Source organism: Lutra lutra, chromosome 12 (assembly GCF_902655055.1).
Source record: "Lutra lutra chromosome 12, mLutLut1.2, whole genome shotgun sequence".
NCBI lineage: Eukaryota > Metazoa > Chordata > Mammalia > Carnivora > Mustelidae > Lutra > Lutra lutra.
In genome coordinates, this window is record NC_062289.1 from 30,654,737 (window position 1) to 30,675,393 (window position 20,657).

General features: G+C 36.8%; 1 protein-coding gene across 2 annotated transcripts in view; it reads left to right on the plus strand.

The window, feature by feature from the left end:
• The window catches only part of RIT2 (Ras like without CAAX 2), a 382,038-nt gene that overhangs the window by 78,069 nt on the left and 283,312 nt on the right, over positions 1 to 20,657 (plus strand). The window contains exon 2 of one of the 2 annotated variants that reach the window (XM_047698585.1): positions 2,509 to 2,659. The exons of the other annotated variant lie outside the window; for it this stretch is intronic. Coding sequence (XP_047554541.1) covers positions 2,509 to 2,659 — 151 coding nt within the window. The remainder of the gene's footprint in view (positions 1 to 2,508; positions 2,660 to 20,657) is intronic. 2 annotated transcript variants of the gene reach the window in all.

Here is a 20,657-nt window from a genome sequence, read left to right on the forward strand (position 1 = left end):
GGTATTGATTCTATTCTTTCATGAGAAGCCCTCACTCAAAAATTAAATTAAGTTCCTTAATTTAATTTAATTAGGTGCCAAATATGGATAAATTGAAGCTTTAATTTAATCTTTAAAATGAGTATCTCTAAGCATTAGACATTAAGTATGGTTTGATTTTTCCATAGTAAAGTAATTATGGAATAATAAGAAGAAACATTTTGACCAAAGTCCTGATGTTCAACCCTTTGTAATAAACACACATGCTATTTTTTAATTAGCAGTAAATCATTAGAGATAACCATTGCATGTAATTCAATAGCAAAAAAATGTAAATGCCTATTTTTTTGCCAAGCAATCTGCTTCTCCTCTAGAAAGAAAAGATTAATATAGCACAGTTCAAGCCCTTATGGAATTTTCAACTTGAAAAGAGTTCAGACAAATACACAGATATTCATGCTATCTATGAAGCCAGTTATTACTATTAAAAAGAAACAAAGCACTGAGGAGTTTTCAAAGGATGGAGAGGAAGTTCAGTGATACTCTCTTAAAGTTATAGTCACTGTGATTTGGATCACAGTTTCCTATGTGTTTTAAAAGCCTGCTTGGGTTTCCTGCTGTCCATTCTACAATTCAGGATTCTTTGAAGAAAGTTTTCAGAGAAGTCTGGATTTCTCAAAGACTTGAGATATCTGAGAAAGGGACCCAGGATGGTTTGTTTTGCCATTTCATTTAAATTTTATTGTAATTTGGGGTGCCTGGATGGCTCAGTAATTACGTGTCTACCTTAGGCTCAGGTCATGATCCCAGGGTCCTGGGACTGAGTCTGACACTGGCCCCTGCTCAGCTGGAGACCTGTTTCTTGTGTTCCCATTTCCCCTACTTATGTTCCCTCTCTCACTGTCTCCTTCTCTGTCAAATAAACAAATAAAACCTCTTAAAATAAATAAATAAATAAATTTTATTGTCACTTGCTCAAAATTAAAAATCTTATTATATATAATTTTAATTTTGTATCAATTAGGTATCAAGTTGTTGATTTTTTTTCCCTCTGAAATAGACTATGGTGTTCCTTTCCTCAAAACCAACAATGTAAATACCAGGTTCTCATTTGTGGACTGTGTATTTAGTGCAAATTATTTATTGATATATTTCTATGTTGAGAATTGTTTCTGTTCATGCTTTTATTGATAATCAAATGAAGGCAAACATATGAGCAGAGAAAACCAGGTAACTTCACTTGGCAAATTATGGAAGATGGAAACAAGATATAGTATCAAATAGTTGCCAGATATTGCTTATTGCTCTGAATAAGACATTTGATACTGGTTGGAAAATTCTAAACCATGAAGGATTTGTGTTCTGTCAGTTACAGAGTATCATAACTTTGATCAGGTCATTTACATAATTAGAAATTATCTGTCACTGTCTTCAAAGACTATTGTTTTGGCCTCCTTCTCTGCAAGCCTCTAAAATTTTATCATATATATATATATTTATCATATATATATATATATATATATATATATATATATATATATTTAGCACCTGTTCTGTGCCAGGTACCATGCTCTGCATGCTCTACATGGATAAATAGAGATAAAAACAGAAGCTGTGCTTCCAAAGCACTCCCAGTTAGGTGGAGAAGATAAATCAGCAAACAAGATCATGCACTGAGTTCATGAAATAGAAAATCACAAGGTGCAGAAGAAGAACAATGTGGGCATATCTCACCTGACCTGAATACATATAGAGCAACTCTTCTCCATACTGAGTTTTGAAGAGTACATAGGAGTTAGGCAATTGAAGAGGAAGGAAGAATAGACATTCCCAGAAGAGCAAAAAATACCCAAGAAAGACAGTACAGCATATGACTGAGATGGGGGATGTCTGGAACCAGAAGTCCTAAAGATGAAATAAATGATATAATGTGCAGAGCAGCAAGAGGGATGTAGATTTTCAGGGATCAGGTCTTTAAAGATCTTGTACAACTGATCAAAGCTTTAAATACCTACAGTCTTATGCTCTTGCCTGAGATAAAAATAAATACTATTGACAGGCCGCTGAAATTTTACATTTAGATAGCTGTAAGGAAGATAAAAGTAAACATGCCCCAACTGTAGCTAATAACTGATTATACTTAGTAGACTTTTACTTCCTTCAGGATTATTTATAATGGTAAGCCCCTTTATCCACGAGGATCTCATGCCAAAAACCCAACAGGAATTCTTCATACCTATCTCAACTTGTCTATATTAATCATTCACTGAACTCTGATGTTGCTGCCTCCTAAAAATATCTTGAACCTGTTGCCATCTCTCCATAACTTCTGTTGCTTCTTATTCTAAGCTACACTCCATTTCCGACTTAGACTTGCTCTTCCATTGTTTTTTTACACAGAATCCAAAAACATCTTCAAAAACACAAATTTGCTCTTCTTAATAGTTCCCAGTATTGTCAATTATGATAGGATGAAGAATAAAATTCTAAGCATAAAGAGTCTCATGATCTTGCTTTTGTTGCTTACAGACTTGTCACACTCCACCCCCTTTTGGGTTTCAACCACACCTACCTTATTTTAAATTAACAAACTTCCCAAGCCCCTTTCTACCTTGGAACACTTATGCATATATTTTAACCATGAATTCTGTTTACCTCACCACTCTCCATCTCTGCCTGGGTAAGTCATACACTGATCAAGTTTTAGCTTAAATATTGCTTCCTCAAGAGAACCCCTTTGATTACCCAAAATACAATATCTTCTATTCAGATACCTTGACTATCACCTTAATATCATTTATTGATAAATAATTAAATAACTTTTTATAATTATTTGTTTAGTTAAGGTGTGAAAAGATGGGAACTTCAATACATTATTCACTAATGTTTCCTCAGATGTTAGTAGAATGCCAGACATGTAGTAGATGCTCAATAAATATTTATTGAATAAAAAATGGATGAATGAATACACTTCTAGAAAAGGATTAATCATTTTTTATTTTGCTACAGTTAACTTTAGAGTCCTAGGGAGCAATTAGACTAATAGTTAATCGAAAATGCATTAGTGTCTTTATTAGAAATTCATATGTATGTTAATGGTTATTTCTTGATATAAAATGGTTGCCAGAAGAAAATGTCTTTGAAAAATTAAAAGCACTATGCTAATGTTAATTATCATTTCTTCTGCTTTCTCTCTTTACTCTTTCTCCTCTTTGTCCTCTCCATTCAATGTTAATTTATTAACAAATATTTTTTGGGTAGCTACCATGATTTAGGCATTGTACAAGGCATGGGGGTGAATGGTGCACAAAAATAAGCAGAAATGCATTCTTCATTGAGCTTCCCTGCCTAATTTTATTTCATTATCTATAAGAGTTGATCAGATCTCTTTATCCAGAGTCAAATTATCCTTTTTTTTCCCTCCTTGCATTAAGATGACTTAAGGTCATTGTGTAAGTACAGCACACAATTTGATTAGAGGCAACTGACCTTAAGTACCTACCCAATTGTTTCATTGGATTGCTTTTCCTGCAGAAGGAAAACAACAACACAGGAATCAGTTATCACTTTATTAATCTACCTATCCATACATTTATTTAGTTCTCATAGTGTGCAGAAATTTGTATGACCAACAAATTTCCAGGTATACTCATTTATCCTATCTACAAGGAACACATCCTTTTGTAATTGACTCAGCTGTGAATGCTTTTCCTCTCTTGGTGTTTTAGACCTCCAATTTCACTTACAGGCCGTGAATACTGCATAATACACTCCTCTGAAAGATTTATATTCTTTCTGAACAATTGGTAAGGACTGTAACAAGCTCTACAAGAAAAGAATAAAATGTCATACCAAGATGTAAGTCTTCCTGAATGATTTAGGAAGTTAAAAAAAAACAAAACAAACAAACAAACAACAACAACAAAAAAACAAGAGTTTCACCTAGGTGGTCAAGTACATCAACAATATGGACAGGTCATTTGTGGGCAGCACCATGTCTAATGATTATGCTCACACCACAATGTATGAACATGAAAAATATCGATGTGATCGGACCAGTGTAGGAGAAAGGTACCACATTAAGTATGTATTTCTCAGTATCTCTGCTGAAATAAAAATTCCTAAGCTAAGGATTTCAAAGAAAGAGTGTGTTCAGATCACACTGAAATGGCCAGCTCATTGTCTAAAATGTGCACTAACAGAGTCACTTCTCTGTGTCACTAGAAAATCCCTGTTAAAATGTAAATGCTCAGGGGAGTTGTAAAGCCCAGAACCATTAGGAGTCATTTTTACATTAGCATAGATTAATGTGTCCAGTTATTCTAGTGAGCAAACCACAAGGCTATGGTCTATAGAGCAGCACTGAAGGGATAGCATGGAATTTGGAAAAGGGAATGGGAGTAATATTACTAGGTAGCAAAAGTGCCCAAGTATAATTCTTGAAGGACATTAAGACTTAAAAAAACTGAAATTGAAGAATTACATTTATTAGTAATCCTGGAGTGCCAAACATGTTAGAATAGTAAGGAAATTACTATGGACTCAGATAGATTAGAAATTGACTTCTGCCTTCACACTGGCCCCTGATTTTCTTTCCGTTCATCCTGTGACACCCTCTTCTTCACTGTTCCAGCCACAATAGTCTTCCTTCAGTTCCTGAAATATTTCGAGCAAGTTCTTCCTGGCTTTTCAGCTTTTGCCAATATGCCGTTGTCTACCTTGAACATCTTTCCTCTGCTTTTCACCTAGAAAGTTCCTTTTCATCCTTTAGGTCTCTGCTTGACTAGCACTTCCCCAGAGAGGTCTTCTTGGCCCACCTTACCTGAATTAACTGCTCAACATGTAAACCCACACACAGTCAACTGCATGTGTAACATACAGATTTATTCTCAACATCAACACATGGATTTTCTCCTTAATAATATTTATCAAATTCTGCATTTAAAAAGGTGCTATTTTTTGTCTGTCTCTCCATGTGGGATGTAGGCTGAATGATGGTAGGGACCATGTCTGCCTTGTTCACTGTATTTCATACAGGACCTAACACAGCACATGGTTTACAGGGAGTGCTCATAATAATTGTTGAATTAGAGAATGTGTGAGTGCCCTTGGTGTCCGTTTTTTCCCTCTTGCCTAAATTATATTCCATAATCACAGATTTTCAGATCTCTTCCTTCTCTCATGTTTGATGTAGTAAGCTAAGCACTACCCAAGCTAAACCCAAATATTTGCTTGTTCTGAGACTGCATTGGGTCAACTGAGCATGACCGTGGTCCCTCCTCTCACTTTAAGTGTATTATCTCAAATGGGCTTTGACTTAAGCCCAGCAAATTCATTCAGGTCATTGTCTATTCATTCTCTCACTCCTGGTGGTAGACCAGTAACTTCTCCCCTCTTCGCACTCTCCCAATGATCTTGCTTGTTTCTTTACTGAGAAAAATTAAAGCAATCAGAAGATAAATTTCCAAAGAATCTCATCCTGAAGAATCTTCCAAAGCTACCCAGCTTTCCACACCCATACTTGGTCCTCCTACTAATTTTGTTGCTTAACTATTACGTAGATGAACTATCCATACTCCTAGTACCACACTTTCCAGTCAGTAGATCCCATTCTCCCTTTCTGCTGAAGAATCCTGCCCAAACAATTTTTTTTCTCTTTTATGAAACATTTCTGATCATCCTAAAAACATGCTGCTATTTCATGCATCCTAACTATAAAAAATAATTAAATTCTTGACTGATCTTTTCTCTACTACTTTCTGCCTCATTTTCCCACTGCCTTGGCTAGAAAGCCCCTCAAAGAGTTGTTTGTACCACCAGTTTTAATTCCCCTTCTCTTTATTTTCTTCAATCAACTCTTGCCAGATTCTCAATCCTATCACTCCACTGAAATTGCTTTTATCAAGGTCACTTTGACTCTATAGGGGCTAATCCCATGGTTGATTTTCATTCTATCCATTTTGATCTACCAGCAGCATTTGATATGCTCGACCACTCTCAGATTTCATCTACTTTTTTTTTTTTTTCCACCTGACATACACTTTTGGTTTTCCTCTAACTACTATGTCAGCTTCTCTGAATCTTGGCCTGGCTCTGGCTCATCTTCTTCTCCTGGATAGTGGAGTGACCCTAAGACTCAGTGCTTTTCTTGTTACTGTCTCTATCCATGTATTCTTCCTTAATTCCCTTTAATGTCATGGCCTTGAATGTTATTTATATGCCACAACTCAAAAATGTGTATCTCCACCTCCTATTTCTTCCCTGAATTCCATACTTGAATATCTAGCTCCCTTCTCAACTCTGCCATTTGGATGCCTAAGAGATATCCCAAAGTACCCTGTCCAAAACTAATTTCTTTTTTTTTTTCCACAAAAAAGAACTTGCCTATATAAAGCCTTTCTCATCTCTATGGCAATCCCCATCCTTCAAGGTGATCATGCCTAAAACTTTTCAATCTTCCTTGAACCCTTTCTTTGTCTGTACAACACACCCTCAGGAAATACTGTGGGATTTACTCTCAAAATGCATCCCAAACCTGCTTCTCACTACTGTACTGCAACTATCATGATATGCACCAACAGTCTCCAGGCTGGATTATTATTCTAGCGTCTAAGAGGTCTCTCTGCTTTTACTTTTCCTGCTCTCCAGTCTATTTTCACCACAGCAGACAGGATGATCTTTAAAAAAAAATATATGGTCTACATTATTATGTCACTCTGTTCAAAACCCTTCAGTAGTTCCCTATTTCACTCAGAGGAAAATCTAACATATTGACAAAGGCCTAAAAAGTCCCAAGAAACAACATACCTTGTCCCTCTGACTTTATTTCTTACTATTCCTCCTCATTCATTTGATTTTGGCCACATGGATCCCTTTGTTGTTTCTGGAACATGCCAGATAATTTCTCCTCTTGGCCTCTTTGCCCTTGATTTTCCCTTTCTGGGAACGTTCCTTCCCTGGATATTCACAGAGCTAACCTCATTACCTACTTCAGGTCTTTCCTTTGGGTTCAGATGCCTCTTCTCAGTCAGGCTTGTACTAACCACTGTCAGAACTCCTGATTATACTCACTCTTCTCTGTTTTTCTCACAGCATATATTATCTTTTAATTCACTATATAGTTACATTTGTATTCCTTAGCTAGAACATAAACTGATTTGCTCACAAAAGTCTCCTGAGAATCTAGATCAGTGCCTGGTTCATAGCAGCTGATCAATAAATTGAATGAATGAATGCTTAAAGGACTTACTGACCTTTCAACCTTGAATAAATTAGCATATGTTGCTGACCTTTCCTCATCTCTAAAAATGAGGTGATGACACTATTTCTCATAACTGTTCTGTAAGATAATATAGATATGACTGCTTCACACTCTGTTCAAGACAAAATGAATATTATAATTTCCTTGGCAGGAGTCAATTGAACTGTAAGATAAAAATGGTAATAAGGAAAGCTGTCAGGAAAAGACCACCTAGATTTTGTGCTCTTTTTTGAAGGCCCAGAGAATCCATTCCGGAAAGATGGCAAAGTAACCAGAATGACAATTTATTAACTTACAGTGATGTTACTGTCACTGTGACTGGAATTACTCAAAGCATGTATGATTATGGACATTTTTCCTGTGGCCAAACTACATAAAGGAGAACAAATCATAATTACAAATTCCTGATTCAATTTGCCATGGAAAATCTCAATCAAAAAAACTAGATATGAGCAGCATATCATCTCCATGATGGCTATCTTACCTACAAGGAAATATAAAAGTTGCCTGTTGGGCATTGAATCTGTCCAAAGGGAGTTAATAGAACTGGAAGTTTAATGATGTCAGGCTAAGAACAAGGGAACACATCCACCAGAACCGTATTGGTTTGAGCTGTAGCCTATGGTACCTCCTTCTTGGCTCCAGAGTAGACTAAACTTGGATCATTCCTGGAAATAATTGAAATCCCCTTCTGAATGAGACAGTTATTGTTTATATAAGTTAACATTTTTTTTTTCTGTTGAGGTCTGTGGGTTAGTAGTATTTCTAACTATTTTAGGTTGTGTTGCCTACTAATATTCTCACTTCTGTCCATTCATTCTTTAACAAATAATAAGCACTTATATTGTGTACTGGGCACTCTTTTAGGACCTGAGCCATAGCCATGGGCAAAACCAAGTTTCTATGCTCATGGAGACTACAGTTCAGTAGAGCAGACAGATCACACAAACTTACAAAGGAATACATAATGTCAGGAAGATAATTTGGGAGTGTATTTTATTTGAGTGTAATCACACATGTTTATTGATTGGCAGTCACTTCCAGGTATAGTCAAGTTCTTGCGAGCTCACTTGGTATGGCATCCAGAAATACTCTTTCCTCTTTAAGAAAAACACTGATCAAATTTTGAGTATGAAATTAGGAATAGGCCTTTGGAAGGGACCTCTGCAAGTGAGTAGCCCTGAAGCTTCAGTTTTCTTTATTTATGTCACAGTCTCTTGGCCTGAACCAAGTGTTATCACTTTGACAAATTTTACAAAACTACTTGACGTTGTGCTCACATTGCTGGGCCATGTTCCTACCAAAGCTTAAAGAGGTTGAAAGAACAGAAAGTGGGTGAGGAGAATGTTCACTCTGGCACAAACTGAGAAACAGTGTAGCAACTACACCTCTGGACTGTGTGTGTGTGTGTGTGTGTGTGTGTGTTTGCAAAGAGAATGATCTTCCTTTAGTTACCCAAATTAATAATATTATTGATTCATTGTAAATAAGGTGAACCTTCTACACCTAAAGGCCAGTCATACCACCTCATATATGAAGCGCTAATGGATCTGGCTTTAAATACCATGTGATTCCCAGGTGTTTGACCCAGGGGAGATCCTTACATTCCTACGTTGGACTCTGTTTCTTCACCTGAAGAATGAAAATAATAATCATCCCTACATAAAGTTGCTATGAGGATTAGTTGAGATAAGAGATGTGAACTGTCTAGCATAGAATGTAGCATATTGTAATCATCCCATAAATCTAAGTACTGCTAGCACTTAAATAAGTAAATCTTAGTATTAAGTACTGCTGTTGGAGGAGGTCATCGAGAGGACACGACCTCTGGTTAACCTGAAAACTCACCTGGGGCAAGAGGGGGCTCCTCACCCCTCTTCTTAGAATGTTTCATCCACCATTCCTACAGCTGGAGACATTTCAAGCATTCAGCCTTGAGAGAGAAATGTATTATTGACCCCATCTGGTTGGTACATGTGAATGAGCCCAGTTAAGGCTACTATATAAACTCTCAAGACGTTGACGGGGAGGTGCAGAGCCACTCATCTTGCAGCGGCCCAACTTTGGTCTTGGTAAGTTCCTTTGCCTGTTAAAATTGCCACCTACAAATCTGGAATACTCTGACTCTTTCGTTGGTTTCTCCATGTCCTTCACTGACAGGGATCATTTTTAGAACTAACAATTTGATCTCCAGCCAGGAGATCAAAGGAATGGGTTTTAGGAAAAAGGAAGACCTGGGGGAAATCCAAATTGGCTATTGATGGCTATGTGTGTGTGTGGGCCGGGGCGGGGGGATGAGAATGGCTGTCCATAAGCATTATGTGGATAGATGTATATAGGGATGCCTCCCAAACACCAGCTGCTTTAATGCTCCTGTTTGAAGAACGGTGCATAGTGCACTGTGGCAAAGAAGGGAAATGCATGGCTGTGCAGTGGGATGGCCTGTTTCGTGGGCACTTTTGTTAGCTACTGATGCCTGGCTAGAGGACGAAGCTATAGCTCAAAGTTTGGAAGGAGAGCTAAGATCAGAGGAGGATGTGGGTTTGTTACTACTCTGCTAGCCTCAAGCTGGCGGGTAAGATGGGAAAGCAGGAGAATAATGTGGAGACCTTAGAGTGCCATTTTGCAAAGCTAGGAGGCACAAACTATGGCAGATTAAGGTTTTAGAGCGTGTGACAAAGACTGATTGAATCTAAGAGGTTGACTCCCTGGGGAAATGAGGAACACAAAGGAGAGAACATTCTTGTGATTAACAAAAACAGATGAAGAGTTCCATGCAGTCTGACCCACTCATACAAAGAAAAACTTTAATAATTATCTTAAACTTCAGATAATAGAGAAATATACCCATGCTCTTCTAGGAGGGAAAAAAAAAAAAAAAGCACAAAACTTGAGTTCTTTTATCTGTTCATTTAAGAAGTAAAAATCCTCCTGGTTGAAATACAGACACCCCAGGAGATAACTAAAACTGCCCCAAATTGCTTGAGACTAAAGGGGAAGAGATGGGGAGGAAAAGGGGAGGCAGAGGCTTTTAAAATAAACGAATACAGAACTCGTTGGCCCCAAATCTAGTCCATAACTATGTTATATAACAACAGTGTTCTTATTGCTATCGATACAGTTGTGAGATAGTACTATAACCATGGAAACTTCTAGTTAACCATCTGTGATGACTATATTCAGCTGATTAAAATGATCTGTGGTCTACCTAAGCAATGAGACCTGCACCAATTCTTTCATTCGTGTACATCCAGATGCTCTTGAGGAAAATCATGTGCCTATAACAGAAACACCTCTCAATATTTCTTTTGCTTACTCCATGGTTATAAGAAGTGGAAACTTAGTATGAAATCAAGTGACCTGTATTAATACTAGTGAGGATGCACACTATGAGGCAGCCTTTAATCAGAGAAAATTGTAGAATATGAACAGATGTAGAACATGTTCAACCTGATATTCTTCTTTTTTCCAGAAGTTTTTTTTTTTAATTTTCTTTAAAGATTTTATTTATTTATTAGAGAGAGAGAGAGAGAGATCACAAGTAGGCAGAGAGAGAAGGGGGAAGCAGACTACCTGCTAAGCAGAGAGCCCAATGCCGGGCTCGATCCCAGGACCCTGAGATCATGACCTGGGCCGAAGGCAGAGGCTTAACCCCCTGAGCCACCCAGATGCCCCCAGAAGTTTATTTTTAAAGATCTCGTTAGTATTGTTAGCTCCTAATAAGCACACTTCCATAAACAATTATAATATAAAAGGGGAACCTGGTTGGCTAAGTCAGCTAAGCATCTGCCCTTGGCTTATGCCCTTGGCTGGTCCCTTGTCTCCCTGTTCATCAGGAAGTTTTTTTCTCCCTCTCTTTCCTTCTGCCCCTCCCCCCTGCTCTTTGGCTCTCTTTCAAGTAAATAAATGGAATCTTCAAAAAAAGAAAAAAATACTCCTATTGGTATGACCTGAAAATTGCTGATGGCTCTTGGTAGCAACTTGTGATTGAAAAAATTATTTTAAGCATCTTAGAAGAACTAACACAACTCAATCTTATCTCTCCCAATTCATGCAATTAAAAAACAAAAAGATGGCAAGTATAAAATATTCTCAGAAAAACTTTCAGAAGTGTAGTCTACCTCTTGGTAGGTTTTTCCAACTTTTTAGTGTTGTGTTTAGAGATTTGTAGAACTAGAAGTCAAATTTACATTTGACCCCAAAGTCAGAACGTTTAAACTGTTGTCTCCCAATTTATGCTCTCTTCAAAGAGAATCTTTATTATAGCCACGGCTGATTCTACTTGAGGCTTTTAATTTAACTAGTGTAATTTTAACTACTATGTTAAGCTGATTCCTGGAGAATAAAGAGGTCAACACTTTGACATTTCACATTGGAGGTGTCCATATTAGCATGTATTTACTCAGCATGAAATGAGGACTTGGCAAGAGACCTTTAGAAATACTTGGTTTTTTGGATTCATGTAGAATATCAGGTTGAACATGTTCTACATCTGTTCATATTCTACAATTTTCTCTGATTAAAGGCTGCCTCATAGTGTGCATCCTCACTAGGACAAAGATACTAACTCTTTTAACATGGAATGTTTCCCTGACTCAGCAATTTAAGCTGCGGTGTGTGTGTGTGTGTGTGTGTGTGTGTGTGAGAGTGAGACACACACACACACACACACAACCTTCTTTGATAACTTCATGTCACAGTATGTCCTGCACAGATAGAAACTGTCTGCTGGGAAGGGACTAGACAAGATGTCAGAAGCAAAGAGACCAGATTAGTTCTATTTCAAAGTGAGTCTTTGTTTTCTTAGTGGCAGACATTATTTTACAGACTTTTCTTTAAAAAAGAAACACCTGTTTTGAAGCAAAAATTAGCTATGTGGAAAATCAGTTTGAAAACTGTAGGGTACCACACCAATGGAAGCAACTGTTTTTATAATGGACCATTTTAACTTCTTTGTGTTACTGGTCATGTGAAATGACAGGAATCAGTTTTCCAGACATATATTCTATGAAGCTCCCACGTATTTGCCAAGTTGTTAAGAGTTAGAATCCAGCCTGCCATAAGGGAAAGTGACTCCTTGTATGCTTTCTTGGCTATCTGAATATTCCATGTATTTAAAAAAAGATGCTCATTGTTTTTATTTAGAAGCTAGATAGTAGCACTTAAAAAAAAAAATAAAATCCATGTTCCTTTTTCTAAAGTCCTATATGTCCTGCATCTAGGAATAGTGAAACTTTTATCAGAATTAAGTTAACTAAAGAAAACTGCTCAGCAATGGGTATGTGGGAGCACAATAGACTAAGAAAGGCAAGGGCTCCAATGACCAGCATGTGGTCAGTGGCACAGTTACCTGACACTTCCACATATTCTCCCATCTATGTTAATTTTTTAATTGTATATTTCCAGTGAGCTTCTCCTTTGTCCTCTTTGCTATCACCCTTTTGAGAGCTGTCTATGCTAGCTGTTTTCCACTTTGTAAATTCCTATTAGCTCTTCCAGCTACTTGAACCTGGCTTCGACAACTAATATTTGCCCAGGGTGGGGGAAACACCAAGTCCTAATCATGCTCTAAATCCAAAAAAACATTTGGTCATCTGTTTACTCATCTTCTAAGGAGTAACCAATGCTGTTGATGATGACCTTGGGAAACTTCAGTTTTCTTCAACGTCCTAATCTTCTGGTTCTTATTTTCAGGCAATGCTCTGCTGCTTTTGAAAGCTCCTTCCTAGACCATCTCACCCATTATCATGGTATTTATTAGTATTAATATGTCTCTGATGTCCAAATTTGGATACTCAACATACATACATATATATATGTATATATGTGTATATATACATACATATATATAGGTATGTATATATATATAACTATATCCAACTTATTTCCTGACCTCTAGACCTACACATAAAACTGCTAGCTTGACCTTTCTATTGGGATGTCCTGATGTATCTTAGTTTTGACTTTTTTCAGGTTAAATTCATGATCTGTCCTCTATCAAAATTGTTCTTGCAGTGTTTTATGTCCGTGAATGACACTGCTATCCATCTAGTAATTCAAACTCCAAAACTAGGAGTAGTCCTCCTTGCCTCTTCTTACTCCTCATAGCCGTATTATCAGTGAGCTAATGTATTTTCACTATCATTAAGTCTACAGCTCCTCTCTCAAATTACTGTAACTGCTTTCTCCGTGCAGGCATTGTATCCATTCAGGCCATGCTCCAGCTTTTCTTTATCCCCACCCTGTAGCTAAAATAAAAGGGGGAAAATTTGTAATTGTATAATAGCATATATCTGTATTAGCTTATTTTACATTATCTATATATTCTTTCTCAATTATTTATGTATATTATATATATATATATATATACACATAATTATATAATACATAAAATTTTAACCATCCACTTGGAATATCTCCTTGACTCCAGAGATAATGATTAGCATTGGTTAGGAAACTTGCTATGTCTTCACTAATTGCAGATTTAGAGAAAAGATATAATATTGCTTTTTAGGTCTTTTCATCTTTATATATTTTTTCAAGATTATATTTGTCAGAGAGCACAAGCAGGGGGAGCTGCATGTAGAGGGAGAAGCAGGCTCCCTGCTGAGCAAGGAGCCCAATGTGGGACTTAATCCCAGGACCCTGGGTGAAGGCAGGTGTTTAACCAACTCAGCCACCCAGGTGCCCCATCATAGTCTTTTTTTTTTTTTTAAAGATTTTATTTATACATTTGACAGACAGAGATCACAAGTAGGCAGAGAGGCAGGTAGAGAGAGGAGGAAGCAGGCTCCCTGGTGAGCAGAGAGCCCGATGCGGGGCTCGATCCCAGCACCCTGGGATCATGACCTGAGCTGAAGGCAAAGACTTTAACCCACTGAGTCACCCAGATGCCCCCCCATCATAGTCTTTTTGATACACAATTATGGATGATGAAATTATAGTTATTTCTTTTTTTTTATAAACATATATTTTTATCCCCAGGGGTACAGGTCTGTGAGTCACCAGGTTTACACACTTCATAGCACTCACCATAGCACATACCCTCCCAGTGTCCATAACCACACCCCCCCTCTCCCAACCCCCCTCCCCCCATCAAGGGAAAAATTTTAGCCACTTCCTAAAGATAGACAACTTATTTCTAATTTCTCTCCTATATGAACAATAATGCAATAAACCCCTTCCTTGGGCACACATGTGTTTCTGTAGCCTACATACTCATTTATAGAAATTGCTAGGTCATAATGTATATGAATTTTACATTTTAAAGAAAATTACAAAATTACCCTTGGAGAAGGCATATTAAATCCCATGATGGTGTATGTCAGTTCTTAATTTTAATAGCTTGCCCAATACTTCAAATACACTTTTCACTTTTGGACAAATGAATAAAATATATCATTATTTTCAGTAACTTGACACTTTTTTTTTTCCAATTCAAAACATAACGTACACACAAAGCCCCAATCACTCATTTATCACACAGTAGCCACTCATATGTCCCACAGAGCTAAGATGGCATACAGTCAGCATTTTGGAAATGCCATCATTCCACTTCCAATAACTTCCCTCTCTAGAACCTAAAATTTGTCCTTCGTTTTCTCAAGTCTTGAATACAAGCAAACACCCCAAACACTTGACTTGATTTTGACCATTTTGTAATCCTTCCACAAATGGAATTGTATAGTCTGTGTTATTTTGCACCCAGCTTCTTAACAGACAACATTTTCTGTGAAATTCATACTTGTTATTGCATATAGCTATAAAAATTAATTTTTGCTTCTTTGGTATGGCCCTGTATAGATTCCCAAATGTTCTATTGCTATTTACATATCTAGTCTATATGAGAGTTTTCACTTTTTTTTTTTTTTTTTTTAAAGATTTTATTTGTTTATTGGACAGAGAGAGATCACAAGTAGGCAGAGAGGCAGGCAGAGAGAGAGGAGGAAGCAGGCTTCCCACCAAGGAAAGAGCCCGATGTGGGGCTCGATCCCAGGACCCTGGGATCATGACCTGAGCCGAAGGCAGAGGCTTTAACCCTGAGCCACCCAGGCGCCCCTAGTTTTCACTTTTTAATAGAATAGTCTGGTCCATTCATTTTTCTGAATTTAGTGGTATATTTAGATACATTCCTGCTGCCCTATTTTGTTTTCTATTCACTGTTTTTTTTTCCCTTTGCTTTCATTCTCACTTTTCCTGCCTTTTCAAGTATTACTCATTTTAATCCACTGAGTGTCTCTTTCTCTGCAAAGTTAGGGATTATAATTCTTAAAACTAGATTTCTAAATGTTTAAATCAGGAATAAAGGTTTCCACCATAAAATCTTCAAATCTGATCATAACTTCATATACATTCACACAATACAGATACACATACATCTATATACATATACATGCCCATCTTCTGAAGATTCTTCAATGACTGTATTAGTCACTTCGGGCTGCTAGAACAATTACCACCAACTAGGTGGCTTTAAATAATAGACAAATTTCTGGAATCTGGGCATCTGAGATCAAGGTGCCAGTATAGTCAGTTTCTTGGTAAATGCTTTCTTCCTGGTTTATAGGTGGCCATTTTTTGCTGTGTCCTCACATTGTAGAAAGAGAGCTAGCCCCCTGATCCCTTCTAACAAGGGCACTGATGCCCTTCATGAGGGATATACCCTCATACCTATTACCTCCAAAAAACAATTAAATACTTCTAAATACCATCACATTGGGGTTTAGGGGTTCAACATATGAATTTGGGGAGACCCTAACATTTGGTTTATCCTAATGACTCTTCTTGGCAATTAATCCTTATATTATAATATTATAAGAGAATTAATATTATAAGAGAATTATAATATTATATATAATATAATATATAATATTTATAATATATGTAATATTATATATAATATAATATAATATATAATATTTATAATATATGTAATATTATATATAATATATATTATAATATATATTATAATATATAATATATATAATAATATATAATATATAATATTATATTATAAGAGAATTAATCCTTATAATCCGTAGGTGGGCTACTCTTTGTTAACCTTTTAAGCCTTCTTGGGTTTTACTCTCTCCCCTTTCTCTTTGCCTTTAAATACTACTACCTATTTGTACTAAATCCAGTGCCTTTCTTCCATGCATAGTCCTTCACAAAGTGATCTAGGTGATTAAAATGTTATGCCTGGCTCCACCTCCACATTTACCCCAATTGTCAGTTTTCTTAGTTAACATGTGCAAGTATCACCTCTTCAGGGGTAAGTTGCCCCCCATCCCTTCACCATGAGATACCATGTTTTCATGAATGTAACCATTAATTTCATGATAACCTTTGCCTTTGAAATCTCAGAACCTTGCCCAATAATGGAACTTTGAAGAAATTCTCTTTGTACTTGTGGACTCCATTTAGATCTCTTTAGTCCACAAGAGAAGCTTAGCGACTCAATTATGGCAGCATTTCATATATCCAGCCTAGAGCTAATGAACCTTAAATCAAAAAGAACCCTATATATGAAAGGTATTCAAAAGAGATATCTTGGATCCCTTATCAAAGCCCATGTACCTTTTCCTTTATGCATCCACAGCTGTACTGCACTTACCTAGTTTCCTAAACCATTGCATTAGGTACCAGAAACTTCAGTGGAGTAATAAACAGATCATACCGATAGTCACTGTTGTAGTACTAAAGTCCTAGACATGAAAGACCCAATGAGCCAAAAAAAAAAAAAAAAAAAAAAAAAAAAAACCAACCCAATGCTTGGGGTCCATATAATGCAGAACAAAGCAGTTATATTACAGGAATTTTTTTTAAAAATTGGCAGTACAGCAGTAAAAATTGCTGTCTTGGCCCCAAATGATTGCATGTTCTTCTGTTGGAGTTGTATTTTCTTTTCCTGAGTTCATCTACAAGGACTGGGAGCAATGAACTTTGTCAGTAGATAATGAAAGTTTAACATTCTCTCCACTGGGAATCAAATTGTGAGAGCAGTAATTCTTAGTCCTGGTCCCCAGACACTACAATATCACTAAATCCCACTAGGAAAAGTGAAAATGACACATACTTATATCCATTACACACATGCACACGAGCTATATCACATGTTCAATTTGCTCTTAAAACAACTGATTGATCATAACAGAGTAATAGTTTGTAATCAAAAGTACCAGAATCAGTGATTCACATGTTTCCTTCAAATTTCTTACTTAGAATAGCCACCATTTTAATGATGTTGTAATCTTGGAAAACAGGATTATTGTACAGTGTACTCACATGTGCATAGAAATGTTCATTTTCAACGGGGATCGGATATCTGGAAAAACTTTAGGTGATTGGTTTGGAAAAGTGCATTTTATATACAAAAGGTATGCTAATGACTCTTCTCTTTCATATGGCTTACTACCAAGTCCCATTGGAATTTATGTGATAGAGGAACTAAAATATTTATAAAATCAGTTTTGATAAATTTGTAGCACCTCTCCGTGATGGATTCCTTTTTCCTCCCCAAATTATCTGTTTTGAGCAGGTAACTTAATCTTTTGGGACCAAAATCTCTTCAATTACAAAATATGGTTAATATATATCTACCTTATCCAAACGTAGGGGTATGATAAACATAGTATATGATTTAATAAACCATCAAAAGTCCTGATTTAAAAATAAAATAATCTCTATAATCATATCCTGTAAATATATGTTCTTATCTATATATAAACATATATTATGCTTAATTATCCTTAACATGGAGTATAAAAAGTAAAACCAAAAAGTCAAGAGTGGGGGGAAAAGAAATACTAGAATAAAGTTACAACCATTTGTGTTTCCATAAGCTTAACTGAAAACTGAATTTATTTTTCTTGTATGCTCAGAAAAATGATAAGTAGTCTTTTAAATAAGACTACTCTCTTGTACATCAATTTGAGTTTAGAATGCATTTCAGGAGAGGTCACATACAGATATTACTTTTCCATTTGAAAAACACTAATTTTGATTTATAGAAGCAAAGAAAAAAAAACATAGAAAAGGCAATAAGGTATTTTTCCACTGCTTGGCAATCCAGTAAATTTTAAACAAATAGTCTTGACCTTTACAGAATAACACTCAGTCCCCAGTAATTTATACTTCAGAGTCACATCGTATATGAAAGAAATGAGATGAGTGTCAAAGAATATTAAATTTTAATATTAACCCTTTCACAACTGGTGTTGCTCACAGATCTACTCTTTTTTATTTATTTATTTATTTATTTATTTATTTATTTATTTGACAGAGAGAGACAGTGAGAGAGGGAACACAAGCAGGGGGAGTGGTAGAGGGAGAAGCAGGCTTCCCGTGGAGCAGGGAGCCCAATGCGGGGCTCAATCCCAGGACCCCAAGATCATGACCCGAGCAGAAGGCAGATGTTTAATGACTGAGCCACCCAGGTGCCCCTCTACTCTTTTTAATGCTACCCAAGGTTATGCACTGAGTTAAGCAGACTTAAGGATAGCCACTGGAGTAATATCTGAGATCCCAGCAAGCTCTTCTGACCCGAATATCTTACCATGTATAACTTAGTCTTTGACATAATATCAAAATATTGATGATGTCTATTAAAAGTGCAATTGACCCTTGAATAATGTGCATCTGAATCGCATGAGTCCACTTGTATGGGGGTTTTTTTCTAATAAGTCAAAAAATTTTTCTGGAGATTTGTAACTGTTTGAGAACTGCAGATAAAGCACATAGCCTAGAAATAACAAAAATAACAAATTAGATATAAAAAAAACCCTACAAAATATATATTGTAAGAATACTGTATATATTACATATAAAACGCATTTTTAAAAATTTTTTTAAAGATTCTATTTATTTACCAGATAGAGTGCACAACACATAAGCCAGGGGAGAGGCAGGCAGAAGGAGAAGCAGGTTCCCTGCTGAGCAAGGTGCCTGATGTGGGGCTTGATCTTGGAACCCTGGAATCATGACCTGACCTGAAGGTGGATGCTTGACTGACTGAGCCACCCAGGCATCCCTAAAATGTACCTTTTTAAAGATTTTGTTTTTAAATAATTTCTACCCCCAACATGGGGTTTGAACTCACAATGCTAAGATGAAGAGTTGCATGCTCTACTGACAGGGCCAGCCAGGCACCCCTAACATAAAAAGTATTAAACAACTGTTATTGGTAAGGTCAACTGGTTATTAGTTTTGGGGGAGAGTTAAAGTTCTCAGCCAGTTTTCAATTATACAGCGGGGTTAGTTGGTGTCCCTTACCCCTGTGTTGTTCCAGGGTCAATATCTATGAAACCATTAACACTATTGAATATTTCAAAGAAATGGAATTTGTAATTGTTCAGAAGTTGCAGAAAGCAAAAAGGATCTCTCGGAGGTAGTGAAGTTTCAAAGTGGTAGGAACACATAAAACTGGGGCTAAGCCTGAAATAACTAAAGGATTAGTAGAAGGAAGGAGTATGTATGGAAGTGAGGTGGAGAGTGAACAGATAGAAGGATCAAATTCCTATCAGTGGTGCTTAATGTGAATTTCTTCAGTTAGGCCTAGGAATAGTTCATTTTCAGGATAGAAATGATTTGCTGGATTTTAATTTCTGTTCTCTTTACCAAAGTCCTCCTAAATCTAAATTTGAACTAAAACAGAAGTGGGGAAAGATGGTGATTTATGCTAGAGATTACAATTCCCCTGGCCCCTCTGATTCTTCTCTCGCCCGACTCGGGTCTGTCATCTTCCATCCAGCAGCCCGAGAGGCTTCTCCATCCCTTGCTTTATATTGAATGTAGTGACACTGCTGCCTGGCACCTTTAGTTGTGTGGTGTGACTCTGATCTGCATTCTGTCCCATACTACCCCTTGCTCATTATTCTCTGGTCCTATAACATCAACCTTATGCTATGCCTTGAAAACACCAAAGTTGATCCTGACTCTGGTGACTGTGCCCATTAGCTGTTTGTTCTACCCAAAGACCTTTCCACCTACTCCCCCAGCTGAATTCTTTGTCATTCAAGTATCCTCATAAATGTTTTCTCTTTAGAGTCAATCCCTCTATTAGATACCTTTATAAAATTCTTTAGCACACTTACCAATATCTGCTATTTTTCTTGGATCTAGATTTGTTTCATTGTCTTAGCACAGAAACAGACTGTCTACCTCCATACTGTGTCCCCAGCCCCCAGAATGTATCTTGGGGACTGCTGTCTCTTGGAAAGCGATTATTCTCCCATATCTCTTACCAAATTATGTAAAGCTGAGCATGTGGAAACTTCCCAATCACAACACAATTACCTCTGCATTTTTTTTCTATTCCCACAAAACTTAATCACAGCCTAGAGCTCTGGTTACATGTGCATGTGGATGCATTTTCAAATAAAAAATCTAAAGTTCTTCAATTAAACTGTTATTTTACTGA